Source organism: Anser cygnoides, chromosome 15 (genome assembly GCF_040182565.1).
Source record: "Anser cygnoides isolate HZ-2024a breed goose chromosome 15, Taihu_goose_T2T_genome, whole genome shotgun sequence".
In the NCBI taxonomy this organism is placed as follows: Eukaryota; Metazoa; Chordata; class Aves; order Anseriformes; family Anatidae; genus Anser; species Anser cygnoides.
The window spans coordinates 283,906-309,288 of NC_089887.1; the positions used below are offsets into that span (position 1 = coordinate 283,906).

The 25,383-nt window shown below is 41.1% G+C and overlaps 2 protein-coding genes across 3 annotated transcripts; one reads left to right on the top strand and one right to left on the bottom strand.

The window, feature by feature from the left end:
- The first annotated feature begins 172 nt into the window (after nt 1-172).
- Nucleotides 173-9,695, top strand: NSMCE1 (NSE1 homolog, SMC5-SMC6 complex component). The gene is made up of 8 exons (XM_013196867.3): nt 173-379; nt 857-1,000; nt 3,838-3,959; nt 5,255-5,332; nt 6,705-6,851; nt 7,777-7,893; nt 8,709-8,829; nt 9,293-9,695. The coding sequence occupies exons 2-8, from the start codon at nt 883-885 to the stop codon at nt 9,355-9,357; spliced, it is 768 nt and encodes a 255-aa protein (XP_013052321.1). The 5' UTR covers nt 173-379; nt 857-882; the 3' UTR covers nt 9,358-9,695.
- Nucleotides 4,507-16,652, bottom strand: KDM8 (lysine demethylase 8). Of its 2 annotated transcripts, XM_066977957.1 has the most exons (7): nt 16,153-16,649; nt 15,856-16,022; nt 14,260-14,392; nt 13,788-13,829; nt 12,840-12,989; nt 11,138-11,230; nt 4,507-11,046 (listed from the first exon to the last, which is right to left on the bottom strand). In XM_066977957.1, the coding sequence occupies exons 1-7, from the start codon at nt 16,615-16,617 to the stop codon at nt 10,882-10,884; spliced, it is 1,215 nt and encodes a 404-aa protein (XP_066834058.1). In that variant the 5' UTR covers nt 16,618-16,649; the 3' UTR covers nt 4,507-10,881. The 2 variants fall into 2 exon arrangements, with proteins under 2 accessions (XP_066834058.1, XP_066834060.1); XM_066977959.1 differs by lacking the exon at nt 13,788-13,829 and having other exon boundaries at nt 16,153-16,652.
- Nucleotides 16,653-25,383: the final 8,731 nt, after the last annotated feature.

Below are 25,383 nucleotides of genomic sequence, written 5' to 3' on the forward strand. Positions count from 1 at the left end.
GCCCCACAGCGCCGGGCGGCGAAGCCCCGCCCCGCCCCGCCCTCCCTCTGCTGCCTGGCCCCTCCTCCGCCGGAGCCGCGGGAGCGCGTCCGCGCCGCACGTCGCCGCACGTCACCGCACGTCACCGCACGTCGCCGCACGTCACCGCACGTCGCCGCACGTCACCGTACGTCGCCGCGCGCCTCCGCCCGCCCGCGCACGGCCCGGGGCAGCCGCTGCCGAGCGGGTCGGTGGCAGGCGGCGGTGGCGGCGGTTGCGGAGCCGTCGGGCGGCCGTTGGGGAGCCCAGAGCCGCCCCCGGGGGTGACGCGGGGGACCCGAGTCCCGGCGCGGAGCAGCGTGCCGCGGGCCGGCCGGTTATTTGCTCTTCGGGATTGGAGGTTTCTGGAGGTTTTTGTCTTTGGCTGCGCGGTCGAGGAATTTCCCGAGATGATTTTACTTCTGGCGTTTTTCGGCACACGCAGAGGAGGGTTTTCTGTCCTAAGCGGGTTGCACTCTAACTAGACAAGGAGCTCGGATGAGTAGCAAACAAGCGCATCCAATACAAAGCTATGCGAGACGTCCTGCCGACTGTAGTGTGTAGCGCTGCTGATTGGGCCTGGGGCATGGCAGCGCAATGCCCGCGTCATTTTATTTGGTGGCTCAAAGCGTTAGGCAAAATTCATTGGACTTCTTTTGCATCTTTCTCTTAGGCTGCTGGAGTTAGGCACTGTCTGTTTGAAGAACAAGCTGAGCCATCAGCTTTTTTGCCCTGATACAATGGTAGAGAGTTGAACTGAAATCTTATTTATGCTTGGGGTGTATTATTTGTAATTTGCGTAAATATATGCATTAATTTCAGTGTCTGTGTCTTGCAGCATACGAAGACTGGTGGAAAGCTGCTATGGCAGCTCAGATGTCTGATGCTCATCGACGGTTCTTGCAGGTCCTGATGTCACACGGGATAATGGAAGGATCAGAGGCTAGGAAGTTACACAGGCGCTGCTGTGAAATCCATAAAGGTGTGTCTCTTTTGGAGAAAAAGTGGAGAGATGGAGATTTTTTTTTTTCTTCATTTGTGATTTACAAATAATTAGATTTCTGAATACCATACACCACCTAAAAAAAGTTAGAAAACAAAACAAACCAACAAAAACTTCAACAACGTGTTCTCTTTCTTTCCTGAAGTTAAAAGAACAGAACAAAACCCAACAACACAGCACTATGCAAACTAAGTTTTAATCCAGTCAGACTTATACAGAACATTTTTTATTTTAGCAAAGATTTTTTTTTTAGACTGTGTAAATATATATTTTTAAATATATTTTGACATTGGTAGCTGTGAAGTTTCCAGAATGTTTTCCTTCATACTTGTTTGGAAAGATTTGCTTTGGAATATAATATGAAGTGTATGCTGTTAATCCATCTCAAGTAAATCTGTCACACGACTAATTATTTTGTAAGCTGGTTAATTCTAATACATGCAATAACAAACTGAATTTTATGGCATGTGGAACAAAAGTTTTGTTGTGTACCGTCTAATTTGTTTGAAGTTCATGTTGAGACTTCAGTGGTACAGAAACGTGTAATCAGCTCATGATTTTTTTCAGAGATCTGCTCAAAGATCAGAGATCTGTTTCTCATCTTCTCTAATTTTGAAAATGTGGTGGGCACAAACTGAAATAAAGCTGAAATGAGTGATGTGTTTAGCACTAATTAATTAGTTGGTTTTAGGTATCTCAATCACATTTTCCCAGAAAATAATTAAAATAATAAAATTCCTGTATTTTCATCATTGTTTATGAACAAAATTGAAAAGGACAAAGAATGTAAGAACAAAAAGAGCCATTTAAAAGGAAGGATCAAAATGCAGTTCAAAGCAGTGATTTTAACCAATTGCTATTGAAAGGCAGAAAACTCCAGCAAATGTAGTTTCCATTACACATTTTAAGATCTGATATGCACTGAAGTCATTTGCTAGCTCTCTTGTATTTAAGACTTTTATTTTAAGAGTCTTCTGAAATGTTACTTGGGGCTTTCTGTCATTTCAGGATGTCTAAGCGATGGTAACTGTAGCAGCACAAGTGCTAACGATTCTTTTTCTCTGTTAGGAGGCTGTAGGGATTGATGTGCACAACCTGTTGTGAACTCCATCTTGCTTTCTTGCCAGAAGTGGAGTCCTTTCTGGGTGATGGCACTATTTATGTATTTTCCTTAGTTAAACTGAGTCAGACTCCATAGGTATTCAAACTCTGAAACCAAAAGAGCTTATTTCAGCACTTCCTCAAATTTTTGACTGAAAAAATGGAACAGTAGGAAAACATGGTTGGCCTTTGGAAGTATACTCCTGTATTTGTGAGAACCAAGCCACTGTACTTTTGTAAAAGAATTTATCATAAATGCTAGAGATGGCCTAAACCGGTAAGGTAGACATAACCAGCTTGTTGTGTGTTAAGAAAAAAGAATCTGTAGAGAAAAAAACTTGACATCTAGATCCTGTTTTCAGTGTGCATGATCAGAGAGTACTGCAGTAAGAGTTGATAAGAGTTATCATTCATTAGAAAGGATTATTTATTAGAAGGATTTAGAAAAAATGACTCCATTGCAACTGCTGTGTAGCAAGTACTTCATATTTTGTGTCAGTGTGTGGAAAAGTTTGTGAAATTACTGATACAGTACTCAGACATTTTATGCCCTAGACAAGGAAATTACTTCTGTTACAAAACAAACAAACAAAAAAAAACATGTACAGTAACAGTTACTAAATCATGGGATTTTTTAAGGTACTATATTTTATGGGAAAACTTTGGAAATTAAGACCTTTCAAACAGTTTAATCCAGTGTTTCGAAATTAAGAGTAGTCCTGGCTCTATTATGCATCTACTGTACTCATGGTACAACAAGGTCTTCTTAAATATGTTATTTTGAAGTACTATTGACATGTCATAGATATTTTTCCAGAAGAAAAAAGGACAAAAAGATTCCTGTATACACACAGAATATGAAGATTGTGCACACTTAGTGAAGGAAGATCACATTAGTCTGTGCGGTTTCTCAGCAAATCTGTTAAGTAGCTGATTTCAACTAGTAATATATTTGAATAAATGGTTTCTAATTCAATCAGTTGTTATTTATTGCTTAATGATAGATAACTTGGAGCCCTAGACTGCTGAAGTCACCAGGAGTTTGCCACTGACATCATTTTCTTTTGGATGGAAACTCTTGAGAGTATGTGCTGTTGCTGTGCAAGCATAAGCCACAGAATGTACTCCAGAGTTACTCTAAAGTTCACCTTAATTATGTCTGTGATAAAATTTCTGCTACTATTTCATTTGCTTGTAGAGCATGACACAAGATATTAACAGTGTATCTAGAGAGCTTTAATTTTAAATTTGCTGACATGTAACTTGATTGTTACGTGCTACTAATTTATGAAATAGAAAACAAAACAAAGAGCAAACAACAACAAAAAAAGAATCCCTTGTGTATAAATGAAAGAAATCAAGTATATTTTTGTATTGGGTATGAGAATTTTTCCTGGTTATGTTTTATTTTCAATTCAACTTAGCTCAAGTCACTGTAATTAATGAATTAGTGTGATAAGTTCCATACAGTGAAGCTAAATGTTTGGTCTCTCTTTCTGTAAAGTCTGATTTTCAAGGAGCTGAACTTCTCTGAAGGTTAGTAGTCAGCAGCACAGGAAAATTGTCTTCTGCATCTAGTGGACCTGTTTGAATTCTGCCTCAATAACTTAGCAATTAATTACACCTAGGAAAAACGTTTCAGCAGGTAACACATAAAAAGGTCTGCCTGATGTGTTTGTTTTCTTTTCCTCTGTTTTTTTCTTACTTATTTTCAGTCTACTATGCACATGATAAACTGGATGATTTCATCACTACTATTAATATCCAGCTACAGCCTTTGTTTATGCAGATCCGGAAAGGAATGTCTGAAAGTGATGGGAGAGCCCATTATGCCTTGGTAAGTATGTGACGTGCTGCCATCTCGTGGTTTTGGCTTCTCATAACGAGTGCATACACGGAACCCCATGGAACAGTAGTTTCCTGTGTCTGCTTTGAAATTAACTTTTGAATAACGTGCCGATAAAAGGTATGCATGCCTTCTGATTGTAAACTTGGCAAAAAAACTAACTGAATCTAAGTGCCATCTTTGGATGTTAAGAAGACTGAATTACTTAGGATCCTTACAGTATAATACAAGTGCTATTTAGAAAAATCAGATAGAACTGAAGGCTGCATCTGCCAGCATGATGAGACTTACTCTTAGCAGTGTCTTGTTTTGTTTTTGTGGGGCTATTCCACTGTTATGCTGACAGCTGCTGTAGAAGCTACTTGTAGAACGGAGAAGTGTGAAGATAAACTGCCAAGAGCGTAGGTGTGTGGGAACAGAACATGGCAGCAAGGACCATAGCAGCGTCTGATTTATTTAGCATAAACATTACTTAAGTGCTGAAGTAAGATTTCTTTCTCACAGGAGACTCTTTTTCTTGAGAGGAATTTTTAAACTAAAAAACACGGGGAGCTTTCCAACATGAGTTTTCTTTTTCTTGAAATAAAAAAAAAAATAACTTGGTATAAAGGGATGCTAAAGAATAGGCTAAAAAATTTCACTGGATGCTCTGTAATGCAAATGCCAAAGAAGGAAGGTTATATAGTGATTTCAAAAGACCATAGAGGAGGTCTTCTAATACTAGATTCTGCTTTTAACCTTTGTGCGTCATTTTGCCAATTAAGTTGAGCTAGTAATAAATAGCAGTAGTGTGTACAATAGGAATATGAAGTATCATTAATTGTTTTTCATAATGAAACAAATGTGTATCACAAAATAGTTATTGCTACTGTCCAGCAGCACAGTTATCCTGGTGGAATATAGTTCTACTGTATTACTTTCCATCATGTGTCAGAATTTGGCTTTTTTTTGTATTAGCTTAATATAAGCTTAAAATTTGGCCTTAAATTCTTTGCACTTGTCTACCTCCCTTTGTTCCAGGCTATGGAGGGTGGGAAGTAGGATTGTTCAAGAATTCGGACTAGGCAGAGGCAGCTGTGGAGAACATGTGGTTGGAAAGGTCGGGGGTTTTAAAGAAAGGAGTCGGGTACCCTCCTTCGTGCCACTTACAAAAATGACATTTATTTCACTTAAGAAATGACATTTGTTTAATTTCAAGATGATGTATTCTTTACCCTGGGGGATCTTTTACAATTTATGGTGTAGGAACACACGGGCACCTTGAATTCAGTGTATTTTTTTTGTAGGTGAATCTGGCAGAAACTGAAATTACTAAAATGGCATCTGACTATGCAGAAAATGAATTAGAATTGTTTAGAAAAACTGTAAGTATGTCAGTTACTCGTTAGTAAATCACGTTATTTGAGAAGGTACTCTGTTAAAATGAATGGAAATTTGAGATGTGTTTCAAGAATTAGTTTCCATCTTGCGTAACTTTAATAATAACTAATTTTATCTCAAATCAAATAGGGCATGTGGCGTGAGAGATGGGAATATATACAAGTAATGATTGCCTGTTGAATGAAAATCACGTATTGATAAAATGTAGTTGTGAATGGGGGAGTGCTCCTTGGAGTTAATGACTTGGTATATCTTCTTTTAGTTAGACAAACATCCTTCCTCAGCAACTTTCTCCTAGATGTTTCAGTTGTGATTGCTGAATTTTTCACTGTCTTCAGTAGCCTAGTAATAATACACTGTACATTTTAATGTTATTACAAAAAAGTTATTACTTTGTTGATTTGAATGGAAATGTTTGTTACTGCTGTTGCCAATTTATTCTGTTTAATAAACTACTCAGAATGCTGATCATCAAATAAGAAAACATACACTTGAGAAATTTCTAAAGTTCCAAATAGATCTACTGGGCTGAGATGCCAGGACATGCAATGTCTAGTTTCGTATCAACAACCATTAATGAGTTGTGATCATAGCTTTGTATCTTGCATGTTTTAGTGAATTTTCTAGAACTTGGAAGACATAATTTCTCCAGCCATTAGACTTTCCTTGATTTTGCACTCTAAATAAAACTGTTTTGTATAAACTAGAAAGCGGTGTATTGATTGTTCTGTGACAGCTGCTGAAATGTCATCTGAACTGGTAGAATGCAGAGTCTTCCCACCCTCTTTATTGTGGTAGAACCTATACATCCATGTCAGCACTGCAGAAATGGTATTGTCATGGTGCATATTATTACTAGCATATAATCTCTGCATTCTGCTTTGTGATAATGTGTAGCAGGAATATTCCCAATGAGAGAATCTCTGAAAATTGATAATACTGCTATAACCTCTGTGTGCCAGATAGGTTCAGCAGCATTAATGAATCCAGAGTGCACCATCTTAGTTTAGTAGTGAAAGACTTTTCCTCAAAAGAACATTGGCAGAGGTCAGATAAGAAGAAACATATCTGTCACTTCTGAGAATGCTAAAGGGTTGCAGCTTCATTTAGGCAGCACTGAACAGTTGTACTGGGGAAATGCTTTCTTGGCAAAGATTAAAATTGTCAAGGTAACAATGATGGCTTTAGCTTTTGGCCTCCGTTCTGCAGTTCTCGTTCCAGCCATATACTGCAGTATTTATCAGCATCCATACATATGGGTGGTTTGTATGGATGCTGAGAAAGCTGCACATTACTATAAGGTATGTCTGTCTATTTACATGGTTTTTTAGTGATTGAAAATGTTTCTTTCTACAGATGGACCTAATCATTTTATCAGAAAATGGCTTTGCCTGTTCTACAGATATTTTAAACTTAGCTGACCAACTTAAGACAAAGAAAATGAAGAAGAAGGAAGCAGAACAAGTGCTGAAAATTTTTGTGGAGGATAATTGGCTCTCTGAGGTAACTGCTTTCTCTTTTGAAGTGTTTGTATTTTAATAGGTCCAGCTGTTATTTTCTCATGGATGTGATGGCTGAAACTGTAGCTGTCTGTTAATGAATGATAGCAAAAAAGGTTTTGTTAGGCCTATGCTTATTGGTACTCCAGTCAATGATTTTTGCAGAAAAGCTTGTACATTTACAAGCAAAAAGTCCTCGGGTAGGTCTACACAGGACAACGAGGTTTCAGTTTCCTGTACCTGAGTTAGTGTGGGTATCTGTGCTCAGCCCTGCATTAGAACATAAACGGCATCCTTTGTACACAGCAGCATGATATACTTAAAACTTGGAACAGAAGCTGGGGAAAAGCTCTTTAGGTTGATCAGTACTGTCAGTTACATTTAGAATTCCTTGAAAAGCAGTGAGGCCAAGCACATTGAAAACTCCTATATCAGAAATGCAGAGTTTTGGAAAAATGTGGACATGACAATTACTTGCCATGAAAAGTGAGACCTCAATCCCTTTTCTCCTGGATTTATCTCATCATAGATCTCCCAACTGCTGCCACAAGTTTTCTTACGTTAGAGAGATTTTCAAAGACACCTCAAGTAGTAAATGTTAGATGTCTAGAAAACCAGTAGAAGTTCTACTAATGTTCAAATGAAGGGTTCCCAAACCATATGCCTTTAAGGAGAGCACGTATGCTCCTCTGTACCTTTTGGGGACTATATTTGTTAAAGGTGTGAGATTTTTTCTTACAATTCTTTTAACAAATTAATTCTGCCTCATCAAAAGTGTTTCAGCTTTGCATTTTATCAACGTCAGAATGTTTGTTTCATGATGGCAGAAAAAACTTGGATATCAAATGCTTGCTAACAGGTGGTGAGGAAGATCCCAAAAGGAAAAAGGAACTAAAAGATAGTGCTAATCTCATCATTTGTTTCCTTAGAGAAATGGGGAATATACTCTGCATACTCGCTGCATAATGGAGATGGAACAGTACATTCTCAGCACCTACCAAGATACAGCAAGAAAGTGTAACCTCTGCCATAGCCTTGTCATCCAGGTAACAGTTTGATTACTGCAGCAGGCCTCTCTCATAGCAAAAATTTGTGATACATTCTCAAGTATTAGGCAGACACTGAAAATTCTGGTGTTGTAATCTGGTAATGTTGCCTGCGTATATAATATTTGTTTCAATGTAGATATTTTTATCTTCTGTCTTTGGAAAAAAATACAGTATAAACTTGGAGGATGGGAATTTACCCAAACAAGAACATTATTGCGCTGTCTTACTTTCCAAAACCAGCAGGCTAGAGATGAACCCTTATCCTTAAACAGGCATAACAGTTAAGTGCTAGCTGTCTTATCTTTGGACCTTATAAATGGTAATCTTCTGTATGACAACCATTCATCTTTGGTTTGGGGATTTTGGCTCAGAGTGAACATGTATTTATATATAGCACTACTAAAGGACTACGTGTTGATGCATGGCAAGTTTCCAGTTTAGTCTTGCATGAGAAGTTACAGCATGAAGTCCTATTCCAAAACTACCAAATTCTCTTGCTCCTTGCCCCTGAATCTTACCATCTTCCAGCTAATGTGCTTCCACAATATTACTTTTTCCATCCTAATTGCTCTCCTTTATGGCAGCTTGTTGTTGGGCTTTCAAGCTAAGTTATATCCATACAGGAAAATAGCATTTCTTAGTTTCCAGGAGAAAAACTCTTATCCTTTACCAACCTTGATTTCCGAGTGTCTTCTAACCGTAATATGTGAACCATTCTCAGGAATAAAGCATTGCCTATCTGTATTGTGACAACTTTATGTTGAACTGAAGGACAGATTAGGAAGGTTTTCTAGTAACACTTCTGATTTCAGAGCCAAGTATGTGAAAGCTGTGGAATTGCAATGCATTTATCTTGTGTTGGAAAGTACTCCAAAGCTCAAACTGAACCACGATGTCCTTATTGTAATTATTCCTGGCCTCGCGAGATTCCAGGTACCAAGCAATATATTTAAGAAAAATAAAGCAATATATTTAAAAAAAATACTTAAGAATGAATCATGATAGTCAATGGCACTGCCAGTATTATTTACAATTGTAGTTGAATATCAATTGTTTCTGGCTCCAGTTGTATATTTGAGGATTAACCATCCTTGGGCAACACTGAACCCTGAAACTGCAAAAATTCTATCTTATGGTCACTAGCAGATCCTGTGAATACATTTATCATAACATTAAAGTTTTAGGGGGATGAAGAGGAACAACACACAAACATTTGGAAATACTGAGTTTCTAAGAAGATGGGAAACTCTTTAAGAATTTCTCCATTTAACCAGGGAAATTGGACATTCTGAACAGAAGCACACGAATATATAAAGCATTTTAAAAATCTGCAAGTCATACAGTATCATCCCATTTTTTTTCTGTCATTAACTTTGCTTTTTTTCTTTCTTTACAGATATGAGTCGGATAGAGTCCCAGTCATCATCAAAAAGAGACAGCAGAAAAGAGCTTCATTCTTAGCACTAGATGATGTTAGTAAAAATTACTTTCAATTAAGTTTTTTTGCCCATTCTCTGGCAGAATAGCCAGACTATATTGTATTCATTAGTAACAGTACACTGTTAAGCGTACTTTTTTTTTCCTGAAGTTTTAAGAGGCTTACAATAAAAAAATCACTGACCTCTTCTCCTACACAGTTATGCCCAGACAACTTTCTTGGGGGTGGTTGTGTGTACACAGTTCTCCATGTTCTTGGGTTGGGACTCTCAGTGCATGTTTGGGAACAAAAAATGTAAATGTTTTTGCTCAGTCTTGAAAGCTGAGCTATGCCTGCGAACTATTAAAGCCTGTGTCAGCTACTGTGTTCCATATTTGTGTGGCTTCAGTTGTACAACTTAGAATGAAACCTGTTACCAGCACCACAGGGCTTGTCTCCATCCCACAAGCTATCAGTTTAGGTATGTAAATTTCACATGGTTTTCAAGTAGCTGAGAAATCAGTGTAGCACTTCAGGTCTTTTTGCTAAAAAGGTCAGCTGAATATCTGATCTAGGACTAGAGTCTGAACTCTCAGCTGGCACTGTTGCTTGGTTTTTGTCCTTTCTTTTGACAGAAGAGAGTTCATGTCACAGAACCAGGTCGCAGACAGCTATGGTCAAGAAGAGATGGAATATTCCCAGTCAAAACTAGTGGGAAGGAGTAGTACGAGACAGTTGGGGCAATTTCAGCTTTCATCTGTAAAGTATTAGAAGAATCTTGAATATTTATTTATTTAAGAACTAGGACTTCACACTCTCCAGTTTTCTGTAAAGATGCATTTTCCTTTAAAAAGTGACTTGAAAAAAAGACAATGTTACTGCCAGGTGCCAGAGCAGGGTGTTAGTACATCTTACCTTGGTAGAAATGAAAGGGACTCAAGACTTCCATGGCAGAATGCAGAATGTCTGCAGTTCAGCTGACTATCAAAGTATGATTAAGCTTCAGTTTATTTAATTGCTGTTAAACTAAGGATTAACTACACTTAGTTACTTTCCTAGTCCCTAACACTTACCAGTCTAAGTGGAAGAAGTTATCTTGCTTCATGTTACTTTTTTTTTTTTTTAAAATGTATTGAACTTTCGGGCTGTCACTTTTAACTCCAGTTTTTACTATTATTAAATCCAAGTAGAAGATAACACTAACCTGATGTTCCAAACATAGTTTGAAGAGCAGTCATGGCACTGTTGATAGACAGAGCTGTTTCAGATATACACACACACACAATAATGAGCCAACAGTTACTCTTTACAAGGAGGTGATATTGAAAACATCCACAAAAATAAAGTGGTTGATGCAACTTCTGTTTACCCACATTTATGCATCCAGGTTCTTTCACCACACTGAAAGAAGGATTTTTATTTATTTTTCAATCCACCTCTGTCCTCTGGATAGTGAAAAACACATTCTCATGTTTAAATAGAATTCACTTGGGAAGCATACTAGATGCTACTTTTCCTGACTTCTAATTGCTATTACAATACTAACAAACTTCATGCATGCTTCAAAGTTATGACCACCAGAAACTGACAGAGAAGCTAATATCAAGAGATCGTATGTAGTGCCAGTATTTAACCGGAATGAACAGAACCTGTCCAGGCATCAGAATACAGGACTGACGTGCAGCCTTTCTAAAATTGGGAAACTTATTTAAGTCAGGATCTTCTACATCAACCTATTAAAAACAAACAAACAACAGTAGAATGCGTTAAATATGATTTGATAAAGTAACATTACTGACACTAAAAATTCAGGCAACTATTTACCTGGCTAGTATTGTGAAGAATTTGTCCTTCATGTGGGTACAGGTTTTCTGAATCTTGTGGTGAATAAAGACAGACATACTTTCTTCCAAATACCTGTATATATTAAAACAAATGTTTTCCACCTGCCATGAACCTATATATTATTGGAAAGTGACAAGTTCAATTAACTAGCAAACAGTCTAATATACCATACTGTTGGCTACAGTTGGCATTTAACACTAAATAAAAGATATGTTTTTTGTTATTAGTAAAGATGCTGTTATAATAAAAAGTTATACCGGATTATGGGAATCCAAGTACCTGCTCCATTGGAGCAGATAAAATTCAAAATACCAGCAAACGCCTCTAACCAAATTGACCAAGTTCAGTGGTCAAGGCACCCAATTTATGCAATGTTATTTGAGCTCTACAGCCAGAAAGCAATTGTCAGAAGAACTGAGAATACATCAGCAGGCAGAGATACAGGCTGGCAGTGAATGTTAAGCTTCCATGTCCTCCTTTAGGTGTTATTTACGTATCGTGATTAAATTAGTTCAGACTCACAGGCTGGATGAGGTGGGAAGGGACCTCTGGAGGTCATCTGGTCTAACCCCACTGCTCAAGCAGGCCAACTAGAGCAGCTTGCTCAGGGGCATGACCAGACAGCTGAATATCTCAAAGGAAAGAGACTCCACACCTCTCTGGCAACCTCTGACAGTGCTCAGTTACCCACACAGTAAAGAAGTGTTTCCTGATGTTCTGATGGAACCTCCTGCATTTCAGTGTGCCCATTGGTTTTTCATCCCATCACTGGGCACCACTGAAACGAGCCTAACTCCAGCTTCTTTGCACCCTTCCTTCAGGTATTTTTATACATTAATATGGGTATTAGTTAGCTCTCTAAAGAACCAAGCATTAGGTGGTATTTTTACTAATGTACGGAACTATGTAAAATGTTAGTTACTGCAAATGCTACTTCACCTAACTCTCAATGCATGCACAAATAGATAATCTTATGGGGTAACATAAAGTGGATGCACCTAAGTCTACCCAACATCTTGCTGTTCAGGAAAACCAAAGTCCTTCAGACACTGTAACAGGATCAAGGTTCTTCCCAATTTGGTTCCAAATTCCTTGTGTGGCCTTGGAAAAGCCACTTCTTGTCATTGAATCACACAATCATTTAGGCTGGAAAAGACCCTTAAGATCAACAAGTCCAGCCATCAACCTAACACTATCATGTCTACCACAAAACCCTGTCCCTTAGTGCCATGTCCACATGTCTCTTAAATACCCCCAGGGATGGGGACTCCACTGCTTCCCTGGGCAGCCTGTTCCAACGCCTAACCACCCTTTCTGTGAAGAAATCCTTCCTGGTATCTAACCTAAATCTCCCCTGGTGCAACTTGAGGCCATTTCCTTCTTGTAGTGAGGGGCCCAAAACTGAACACAATATTCAAGGTGTATTTGTGCATTGTCACTTCCATTCACCTGTAGAATAAGGGTAAGTGATGGTTAATCTCAATGACTGGTTGTAGTTAATGATGACATTAAGTTGCATCAGTGACCAATGCAAGAGAATAGTGAAATAATATTTGCCTATTCACTATCTTTCAGTTATCCGTCAACTTGTCTGCTGTCCTTGTCTCTAATACTTACACACCATACGCATTTTTTCTAGCTATAGCATTAATAGCTTGCATAGAGTAAGCGGAGTACAGACCTGGGCTAAAAAATTTTGCTGGGGATCCTGATGAAGAGGCGAGATAGTTCCTTCTGGGCCAAACCAAGCATTAATGGTGATGTCATCTTCTTCTCCTTCCCCCAGGCAGCAGTAGTCAGGGATACTGATATCCTCTTTCAGTTCTGGGATCTACTCCCATAAAGAAATGAACATTAAAAAGGGTATGTACTAACTTGTGAAAGGTGTACAATTCATAGAGTAACAGGGCTTAACACAAAGAAAACAAATGACCTGCTTGTTCTGCAATGGCAGCAGAGAAATAGCTGGGCTGCTGGGAATCTGCAGGACATGTCCTCACGGTTTCTGTCCTAGCAGATTCTGTTGGAAGGAGGTGGAATTAAAAAGGAAAGGGGTTTCTTATACTTCTGAGACCCCATTTGCTTCAGCAGAAACCAGAGAAACTCACGGAACGACAGAACTACAAGAATAAGCAGGTTTGCTGTTCAAGGAAAAAGCACAGCTTATCTTTCATACACTAAGCTTGCTTCTCTGTATGATTCGTTTTCCTACCTCCCACCAACCTAATCTCCTCTGTTTAACTGAAATGACATTGCAGATTTGGTGAACGTATCACCACTGAAGTCTGTTTCCTGTCCAAACCTCCTCCCTAACTTGCCTATTGTTTGGGAAAATGCTGCTTTCCAGGTGGTATTCCTGTAAGTAAATGCTACATTGCACTGAAACAGCCCTAAAATCAAACACCTTCACCTCTGAAAGGCTTTTGTTTCCACTCCTTTCAGCCAGGTGGAACAAAATCCTCCCCATGGAACAAAATCCTTCCTTCAAAACAGCTGGAATAAAAACTTCAGACTTATTGTCAATTCCTCATAAGCCCTTCCATCTAGAAGAAATGACATTCTCAGGGATGATTTGACACACGAAGGGAACACTTGACTGCAGAGAGGAAAAACATTCATGCAGTTTTACCTGATCAAAAAGCTGGTGCTGAGCAAGGTATCCTACACTGTTCTGAAATTACAGCAGAGAAAGAAAAATGCATAGTGACATACAGGTAAGACTTCTTGGTCATTAATGTATTTATAGGTAAGAAGAATTTACTTGTAAGTAAGAACATCTATTTACAATGTACTATTTCAGAGTACTAGAATTGCTTCAACAGCTCACTAGTATAAGGGGTCTTCTGAAATAACAACTTACATCTATACTGAAATTATAAGAGTGTAGATGCATCCCCACAACCACGGTTGTTGCAGTAACTATTTGTAGCTTCAGATCTCGCAATGCCAAACCTTTTAATTCAGTGCTACGCTTATTGCCTAACCCCACCTTCAGGACTACCTCCAAGCATGTTTATTCTAATAAGCTCCAACTAGGCAAATATTCTATACCAGTACCCACTGCTGCTTTTGGAAAAGAAAAAAAATTAAGAGTAACAGACCTCATTCACAATATACTGGTTGATGAAGTCATTGACAGTCATGAGCTTCTGAGACCATTCCTCATCGGTATATCGGGAACCCAATTCTACAGGGACTGTGCGGCACCCAGCAACTTGACAAAAATAGTCCACACTGAAGTGAAAAAAGTTCCATCACACTTTTATACTTCTCTTGTTACCATTTTTGAATGTGAGGACAATCGATCAAAATAAATCTTTCAGGGTAATAAAACCACTACCATGAGTTTTTCCCCTCTTAAACCAACAAATCAGAGAGACAAAGGTTAGCAGTAAACAACCCAAGCAGCAAGAAAACAAGTGGTTAATGTCATCTGTGTATTATGCTGCCTGTTTTGTTTTAAAACCTTGTTTACCTCAGTTAACTATTGTTTCCTTAACAGCTAGGGAGATTTAAGCAGTTAGTCTCTTGACTACTGATGGCTAATCTTTTTGCTGCCTGCAACCAAGTTTGCTAAATAAAATACTGTTTCTTGCTACTATTAATGCTAGATCAACTGTCTACCAGTGCCAGATTCTGTATACAGGTGCCAGTAATATCCACCCTGGCTAAAGTCAGAGGAATTCCTTTGAACGGTGATACACATCTCTTCGTTGGCCATGATATTAATTACATTAAGAAGTTCATCGTTTTAAGTATCTGAAGATAGGCAGAGGAGTACCTTGGCTGCAGAAAAAAAAACAACAAAAATCCCTAAGACATAACAAAGTTACATATATAATATGTACAAATATAAAATGTAGATAACCAATTGTATTTTAGAGATATATATACACATGTTATATATAAAATATATAACAACAATCTACATTAAATTAACGTAGATTTTACCCTTGACTGTGGAATGGAAGGATATAAGCAATTCCTCTAACTAAGCCTGAGTACTTTCTTCCTTTAAGAGGAATCATAAGCTTCAGCTCACAAATATTTGATTCTCATGACTGGAAATGTTGGCACCGCTGCCTACATTAAACTAATGGCACAATGTTATTACTCACTCCTGAATTCAGGTGTCTGAAACTGAACACTCAAAAGTGCTACTGAGCAAACAGCACTACTTGTACTTGTGAATGAAAGAGACAGTTATGCTTTATTCATGCCTCTCTGAAATTAAATTCCCATTGCACTATTTACCAGCAAATTCTAGGACGTAAGTATCACCAGCATCTGATCTTAAAACGAGAGTAAATTCACCGATATAGTTAATGGTTCATACTCACCTCTAGTTTCCAGTTACGTACAACAATGTGCAGGGAATTTGCCAGGGTTCTCTCCTGCACCAGACCCTGAAAGGAAGAGCTGGATTCCAGTGCAGTCTCTGCCAGCACCTGATTCCCCTGGCACACGGCAGCACTTACAACACGATGTTCTAAACTGATTTGATTCACTTCTAGCATCTATGGAAAAACATTTACTGAGCAAAGACAGTACTGCAGCAGGAAGATACGCCCAACCAAAACCAGCCCTCTCGGTGCTCGCCTTCTGTAGAGGTGTCTACCACGAAAAGGCGCGTCAAGATATCTGATGCACAAAATGATCCCCGCCTTATAAGCACGGGGAGGAAACTGATTTCTCACCTCCACTTCTTCATACACGGCCAGTGGTCAATAATTCCCTCCAAGACAACAGGCTGCTGTGGAATTAGATAGTTGTCTCTGAAGTGCTCTAGCGAAGGGCAGCGAACGTGCGGAAGCGCTTCTTCTGGCTGCACCACGGGCGCCGGAGGGGGGCCAACCCGGACCCTCTGCAACAGAAACGCCCTCCTCAGGCGGCTGCCCCCGCGGCTCCCCGCCGCCGCCCCACCGCGCCCGGAGCGGGGCCGGGCGGGGCCCGGCGGTCCCTGGCGGCGGCGGGGGAGCCCCGGGCCGCCGTACCTTGGCGCTGCCCCCGGCCGCGGCGCGCCGCTTCCCGCGGGGCAGCCGCGCCTGCAGGAGGCGGACGAGGCGGGCGAGGACGTTGTCCAGCACGGAGGCGCCCATCAGCAGCCCCATGTCGCAGAGGCGAACGGCGGGCGCCAGCGGGCGGCAGGCGGCGACCTCGGCCAGCGCGCCGAAGAGGCAGCCGTAGGCGTAGACCTGCCGCCAGGCCTTGCCGACCTCCCGCCACGGCCCCGAGTTCAGCTTCTCCCAGGCGTAGTCGCGCAGGACGTCGCCCAGGCGCCGCAGCTCCGCCGCCGCCCCGCACGGCCGGCCCGGCGCCCCGTAGAGCAGCCCGCGGGCCCGCCGCAGCAGGGGCGGGACGCAGTCGTCCACCTCGCCGCTCAGCGCCAGGGACAGCTCTTCCTCGGCACCGGGCAGCAGCGCCCGCGCCTCCGCCCACAGCGCGCCCGCCGCCGCCATGGCCGCGCCGCCGCCGGCTGTGCGCGGGCACGCCCCGGCGCTGCCGAGCGCGCGCAGCCGCAGAGCGGGCGCAGCCGCAGAGCCGGCGTCCGCAGGCGGGGCGCGGGGCGGGCGGCGCCGGCTGGGCCCGGCCCCAGGGGCCGCGAGCGGGGGCGTCCCGCCGGGCCCGCGGGGGGGGGGCCGGCAGTCCAGGTGCCCTTATAGCCCAGGTCTCACCTGTGGCCCAGGTCTCTGTGAACGATGTAATAATCGCCAACGCTCAATTTAGTTCTCACTTGGGCCCCTCACCTGCAAACCTACTGGGACTTAGTAATCGTGTGATTGATTGGTGCAGCTATTTGTATTAAGGGGGAGTATACGCGTCCAGTCCAGTTTTCTTTGTGGGGTGTCTTACATGTTAACCACGCATTGATGGTGCGAGGAAGATTGCTCTTTCCAGTCTGCAGTCTCTTTTTTCCAAAGCGGGACTGCTGTTAGTGAGCAGATGACTCCTGGAAGACTTGGGGGTTCTTGCAGCCAATGTTGGTCCTAAGTATAAGATAGAAAGAAAGTATCAGAAAGAAAGCCCACCTGGGGCCTTGCCTTCTGATTTCAGTGATGTGGGAGGAGGCTAGAAGCTTTAGGAAAGTGCACTACTGTGAGGCAACATCTTTTTGGTGGATTATGTTGCATGCTTTAATCCTTGCTTAAGAAAATGTACTTCCTGTGTGGAATATGCACCTTATTCTCCTAACAGATATCACACGGCATCTTTCAAGCCCCAGCTTGATTTTGTAACGTGCCCTGAATGTGTTGTCAGTACTTAATGATTAACTGCAAAGAAAATATTACTTAAGTTGAAATTCATCATCCCCGGAGAATGTTTTAGTATTGTAACCCAAAATCTGAAGCAAAATAATAACAAATGAGGAGTTTGTAACTTGTGAAAAATCTTAGAGGTATTGCTTGTGAGGTGTTCGATTTGTCAGACTTGATGCAAAATCCTAAGTTTACAGAAAAAGGTAAAATCATCATTTTTTGTACTGAGATCACCCATTCTTTGTTCTAATCTCAGTTGTGAGTGCTTTCATAAAAGAATTAGTGGATCTGAGTCCTTCTATTGGTGTTACTTCTAAACCTGATTCTGGGGCCCACAGTTAATGATGTTACCTTGACCATCACTGCTGGAGAAGTAATATCTGCACCAGACATCAAAAAAATGTTCCATATCTTGTCTTGCCTTTGTCTCCACTGGAAAAATCAAGCATTTGGCCAGTTCAGAATTTAATTATTTGTAGTAATATTCACTTTTACAACATTCACTCCTCCTGCAGCAATCGGAACTTGGGAATTCAGATCCCCAAATTCCAGCAATGAAACTAACCTTAAAAAGTATGGTTGGGGTTCGTATATTAAAGCAAACAGTACATATGCATTTCATGTTCATGCCTCAGGCCTAGATTCTCTGTTACTAAAGCTAGTACATTTTCAGTTAGAACTTAAAATGCTAGTTGATTTTATTAGTTTGCCCATTTAAAAAGAAATCCTTATATATGCAAATGTTTTAATGGAGTTAACAGGAGCTAACAATATTGTTAGTATTCATTAACATTAGTGAACATCGCTTAGAGCCATTTTTCTCTGAATCACTGTTTCCAGCAGTTGGTCTAGGCAGAGCTGGCACCTGTTAGCTCATTCATTCTGCAGCATGAGAGAAGGGTGTTCAGGTGGGTTTGTGTCCTGTGGCAGGCACAAGCATACAAGCTGCTGGGCTGCTGCGAGCACCGCAACCTGCCATGTCAGGGTTACTAGCGCTGTGCCCATGGTGACTGATGTCTGTGATTTTGATGCTTGAGTGAGATGGTGGGTATCTAATCCCCTGCAAGAGTCTAAACAGGGAAGATGCACTCACGAATGGCCTGGGTGGTGTAAGCATTCATTGCTCATCCCAGCAGAGGGTGCCTGTCAGTGTTAGCAGTGGGCTCGGGAATGAAGTGGAGGAAAGGCTGGTGCTGCCGCTGCCCTGCCATGTGTGTTTTAGGGTAAATAGATTGTAAGTGGGACTGTTGGCTTGTACCTTCCATGAGAACTACATTCGTTTAATGCTCTTCCTAGCCTCCTCCCAGCCACCCCCCCCCTCAAAAAAAAAAAAAAAAAAGTGCAATGTGCCCTGTGGTCCTCTGGTGAGAGTGTAAATTGATGATTGCCATGGCAGTGTTTGTTATCATGACTGACTCTGATTTTCCATTACAGAAGATGAATGGTTGTCTCTTTCTCTGGAAGAACAAAAGAATAAACTCATAAGACACAGATTTTGGATGTCTTCCTGGCTGCCTCTACCTGCTCCTTTGGACAGGAGATAAATAATATTGATTAATAATACATAGATAATTAATTGTTGCACAAGAATTATTTTCCACAGATAAGCAAATACTTCCTGCTCAAGAGTGACAGAGCCACGCATTTTGATTGTATCTTGGAGTCAAGCATAACTGTAAAGCAAAAGTGTAATGATGGATATGTCTTTATCAACCTGTTCCCTGCATTGTGTTTTTATCACTGCCATCTGCTCTGCTCAGAGTGGCAGCTGCCAGGTCTCACAAATAGCGCTGTCATGTACTTTCATGTAGAACAACATATTGTCATAATTTCTCTGATATTACTAGATGGAATAGCTTTAAGTGAGATAAGGTGGCATTTTGCTTGGCACTTCGGAGTGCATTTCATTGCAGTATGTGTAGGACACACAATGTTCTTTCTGGAGCAAGCTATAAAAGCACACCAAGTTCTACTTTCAGAAATCATTGGAAAATGCTTCTTTTTCCAAAAATCTTATGTAACATCCATCTGGAACATACGTGGCAGAGCTAAGAAGCAAATGAGACACAGTCACTATTAGTATTGCTTACATATGTAGCCTTAATTACCTTTGCTGAATGGAAATTGTGTGTTAGACTATTTTTAAAATTCAATTATTTCTCTTTTTGCTTATATCAGTTTGAATCTCCTTCATATTTGCAAACATGTTCTGACAGCTTCTTCAACGTTAAACGAAACAAAAAATCTTCACAAGAAATCTTTACAAAATTCTTTATGGCAGTAGGTACTCCTCCTGTTGTCTCAGCTGGACCTTAGGGGACCCTAGGTGTGTGTGTGTGTTGGGGGGGGGGTATAATTTTATTCCATGAAGTGTCCAGTCTAAGGTGTTCTTCTAGGCTCTCTTGAGTAATGGGAGAGAGAGATGTCTTTAGAGAGGGATTCTTCCCAGCCTGAGATGGGGTAGTTAGGGTGGACAAGAAAGTTGAAAAAATTGCTCTATGTGGGTGTCTGTTTCTCTCCTCAGGCTAGAGAAGGAAGCTAAAAGACTACCTTAGATGACCTTCTTGCCTTTTAGGCAGATAAATGTCTCACAATCACAGAATGGTTGAGGTTGGAAGAGACCTCTAGAGATCATCTAGTCCAACCCCCCTCCTCAAGCAGGGTCACCTAGAGCATGTTACACAGGATTGCATCCAGGTGGGTTTTGAATATCTCCAAAGAAGGAGACGCCACAGCCTCTCTGGGCAGCCTGTTCCAGTGCTCTGTTACCTGAACCATAAAGTTCTTCCTCATATGGCAAGGTATAGGTGAGGTGAATGACATACTGAATATAAACCAACACATCCTCTTGTTCTGAGTGCTTGCTTGCTTGTGCGTGAAGTGTAGCAAAATATTTGGTGTAATCTACCTTCACAGAGATGTCTACTTAAGATTAATGGGATACATCCTCTTTTATATATTCAACTCATTCTTTTGGATGTGTGCTTAGTGTGGTTTTTACTACACAGGTAGTACCAATGATTTCCAGAGTAAGTAGAACCACAGAATGACTTGGGTTGGAAAGGACCTTACAGACCAACTGTTTCCGCCCCCCTGCCATGCGCAGGGATACCTCCCACTAGACCAGGTCACCCAAAGCCCCATCCAGCCTGGACTTGGGCACTGCCAGGGATGGGGCATCCACAGCTTCTCTGGGCAGCCTCTTCCAGTGCCTTTCCACCCTCTGAGTAAAGAATTTCTTCTTAATGTCTAATCTAAATCTCTCCTCTTTTAGTTTAAAGCTGTTCCCCCCTTGTCCTATCACTATCTACCCATGTAAAAAGTTGTCCTCCGTCTTTTCTGTAAGCCCCTTTAAGTACTGAAAGGCTGCAGTGAGGTCTCCCTGGAGCCTTCTCTTCTTCAGGCGGAACATCCTCATCTTTCTCAGTCTTTCTTCATAGGAGTGGTACTCCAGCCCTTTGATCATCCCTTGTGGCCTCTTGTGGACCTGCTCCAACAGGTCCATGTCTTTCTTATGCTGGGGCCCCCGAGAGCTGAATGCAGTGCTCATGAGAGCAGAGTAGAGGGGGAGAATCACCTGTAGAGACAAGAAGGTTGTGTGAGACCATATCAAAAGCTTTACACAAATCAAGGCAGGTGACATTTGTTGCTCTTCCTTTGTCCACCAATGCCATCACCTGTTGTGGAAAGTAGTTGAGCAATCTCTTCTTTCTGTCTTAGATCCTGTTGTTCCTTAGTTCCTTAGTTCCTTGCAAGGAATGAACCACAAGGAAGGAACATGGTGTATAGCTCAGAGAACATACCTGCCTGTTTCAGGCAGGTCTCTTATAGATGTGTTGTAAAACTGTGACACCAAATCTGTCTGTCCACTGGAAGAGGTCCAAGGAAAATCGATTTAGGATATTTCTTCTGTCTTTTGAGCACTGGGGAAAAAACACCCTTTCTGATAAGGAAAAAAAAAAAAAAGTTGTGATAAAGAAAGTGGAATATTTATTCTTGATTCTTGTGTCATTTTCTTTTTGAAGTGTGGTAGGATGTAAAGTACTGAACAGCTGATCAACAGTATGAAGGATGGAAGCAAAGAGAGCTTGCTAGTCAGCCTGTTTGGAAAGGTGTGGTAGGCGGAAAGCTTTTTTGACAGAAGTGTGAAAGAAGCTCAGCGCATGACTCCTTTAAGTTTCTCTGCCTCATCCAAATGGATGTTTCGTTTTGTCACTTCTTTGTCAGCCAGCAGAGCAGAGGCCATTTGAATTATGAATTGCAATGGCAAACAGAAAACCAGGCCAGAGAAAAGTCTCTTGACATTTAAGTGTAGTTGTGCTCTCTATAAATTCAAATCTTGCATATCATTCCAGTAGCTCATTTCAAGAGCTGATAAAGGCTCCTGTTATTGTACTGATTTTGAGCATATACCAGATCACCTTTTTATCCTAAGGGTGGGAAAACCATTTTTATAAACCACACATTATATATGCATACGTACCATGAGAGGAATGTATACATAAACACTTTTTTTCTTCCCCCCAAGATTTACTAAAGTCATTTGAAACTTCTGTTTGATTTATCACCTAGGCTGGGGCTATAAATGCTGCATGAATTTGTTTTTGTACTCTGTTTTAAGTAAATTTAGAAGTGTACACAGTAATATGTGTTCATACATCACATTCTTATTAATGAGCACTCTATAATTATTGGTTGTATTGACTTTTGTTTCTCTGAATGTTTTTAAAAGATATTTTAAAGCCTTTGCTGGAGTTTGCATGTGCTTCAGAAATTAAATTTAGTCTGTGATTTTATTACCCTTTTTATTTAATTTATCTTAACTGTTGCTTTCAAGCTGTGAGCCAGCTGTTGACTTTGAAAAAACATTGTTCAATTTGAAAGGAGCATTTTAAAGCTTAATGTAATGGCTGTAAGTAATCACTACAGCAATTATATTCTCTGGTGTTGTGCGTCACAATAATATTGGAGGTTGTGAGAAAATGCTGGAGAGAAACACATCAAGCTCAGACTTTTCTGTTTTGCCTGTGATGCCCAGCACCTATATACCTTGGTGTTATTTGGTGTGAATCGTAGCAGAAAAAATGAAACTCCACTCTGTTGCGATGCTGCATGTGCTCAGCAAGAAACAGGAGGTTTTTTCTTAGCATTGCTCTCTATCATTTTTCTCAAGCTGGGCATACTTTTTTCTTTCTCCATGCTGGCAGATTGTAGATGGATGCTTGCTGCAGTGACAGAAATGCTTGTTGCTCTGCTGCCTCTTCCTGACTAGTTCCAAGATGACACAAAGCAGAATTTTGTTTTTGACTTTTCTTGAGCAACTGTGTATGGTGCGGGTGGTAGCAAAGCTCCTCACAGATTATGCAGAGTCTGGCCAGAGCGGGAGTGCTTGACATGCTGCAAAGTCAGCTCACACTGCCATTGTGCTCAGAAGATTAGCAGCTACTTGTCATGGTGAGGAGAATTAATAGCAAGTTAAGGGTGTGTTTTCATACATGCTCTGGGAAGGCGTGTGAGCAACTTTGTGAGCAAATTTGTGAGCAACTCCCTTGTTCAAGCAGGCTGGAACCACTGGGGAAGAGAACCTTCTGGGTCACTGCGGTGAGGATGAGAAAAGCAGCATGCACTCGGTATCCCTTTGTGTTGTAAAAACCAATGAAAGTGCTGTGCAGATTCCCCTGTCCTGGAAATTCTCTCCACAGTGAGTTAAAAAGAAATGTAATATGCATCATCCTTGAAGTGGGTTGCATTTCTCAGTGAGTGACCTAGCTTTGTTGTACACACAGCTTGTGTTTGAAAGCTGCAGATTAGAGTGGTGCTTAAAAACGGTGGTCTGCCAGGTTGCACAATTGTGCAGTACCTAGCCCTTTCTTTGCTTTTGGCAGTGAATGTTGCACGGCAGGTTCAAGTCACCTACCACGCTATACCATCAGTTCCAGTTAACAGCTTTGTGAAGTAGTAGTACAGCTGGGAAAGACCCAGTGGAAAGCTTTGGTTGAGCAATGTACTAAACCTTGCCAAATTTACTTTGTAGCAAGATCCTTTGGAAGAAGAATCTTATGACAGCAAGATCTGAGCCAATGCAGTAATAGGGACAATAACAGGAAGGCAAACATGCAGGGAGCTGCAGGCATTGGGAGCCTGGGACAAGATGGGAGACCAGGCTTACTCCTGAGGCAAGATTACTGGTGATAGCAATGTTTGGTTGCTGAGGAAATACAGATGATGCATTTGGTAGTGGGTTTTGTGATGGCACTTGTCATGAATGGTAGTCATGGTGTTATGATTGGGATGATTCTTCAGGAGCTAGTCCTACTTTGGTATTGGTAACACACAGCTAGAACGACCTGTACTTTACCCTAAAATAAAAATAAAAATCAAGGATAACACGAGAGTGAAAGAATGCCCACATGTACCTGCATGTGAGTGCAGTATGCATCTGCATGATGTCTGTGGCAAAATGAACTCTGAAGAAGTTTCCTGTTCCTCCATCTGTGTGTAGTGCACTGATACAGAACCTAAGTATTCTTCAGAGGTCAAGTATACCATTTCCCACCAAATGTAGTAGAAGCTGAGCTGATGACTGTGCATTTGGCACAGAGGGATGGAGACAGAATCCTGATGTGACAAGGCCAGTATGACTTGTGAATTACATCATATACATATATGTATGTATGCATAAATAAGACATTCAAAGAAGCTAACTGCTGGGATGGAGATAGACATGCAACAGCATGTTCTGGAAAGTTAAAAGCTCAATCAGCATTCCAAGGTATTATTTAATGTAGCAGAATGAAATCCTTTGGGTGCAGCAAATGAGACACATAAAGTGTAATGCCCTGTGAAATCACAAAGATCCACTTTCAACAGATGGAAAACAAACAAACAAACAAAAAAAACCCAACAAACAACTTTAATACAAAAACGAAAACTGATAGCCTCTGTCTTTGATAATCCAAATGCCAGGTTACACTTTAACAGTGGCCATTACTGTCTATAAAGTATATTTCAGTTCTTAAATGCTCTTGTTGGATTGTCATTATATAGAATTTAAAGTGATGAATATACTCTTCTGTCTTCTTCACTCTAAGAAGTTAAACAAAGTCTGTGACAAATGGCTCCCAAGTTACACATGCTATTTCAGTCTGTACCTGTTCAGCTATTCTGAGAGTGGAACTGAAACCTTGCTTTAAAGCTGTTTTTAGGAATCCCTGTGGTGGGGGATGTTAGGAGCTGCATGAGTGGGCAGAGATCAACAGCTCGTTGCCAGTGGCAGAACTGCAGATTGGCACGCTAGAGCCAGGAAACTTTCCTGTGCCCTTAGAGAAAGGACCATTATCATGAACATATGACAGAGCTCCTCATTGCACCACTTATGACCTTTCTGGTATGCACCTGAGCTGAGAGGAATGGAGGCACCTCTCCCAGCTGGCCTGTGCTGCTCAGTGTTTCATGGGAACAACTGGCTGAATATTCCCTGGATAGGCCAATGCTGGCATATGGGAAGGCTCCATGTATATTAGTCATTGCAACCTAATTAGGGAAAACCTGGAGACAACATGGGCAGAGGGTGTGAGAGGGGAAAGAATCCAGTGTCTTGTTCTTTTAGGAAAGCATGTAGTCAGTAGCATGCGAGTAAATGTGATGCACTGAAGACTTAAGACTTCTGTGGAGAAAGGTATGTCCCATAAACCCCGTGGAGATCTCTGAAGGAGACAGCAAATGCAGGACAGAAAAAAAAAATGGATTTTTATATTCTGCTTGGATTTCCCCAAAGAATTCAAGAAAGTTCCTAGTCAAAGTCTTCTAAATACAGCAAGCAGCTATGGGATAACAGAACAGATCCCCAGATAGACAAGGAACTCAAAAAGCGTAGGAGTAAATGGTCAGTTTTCATGGTGAAGGGAGGTCAACAGTGGGATTCTCTGGGGATCTGTGCTTCAGCTGTTTGACATACTTATACACGCT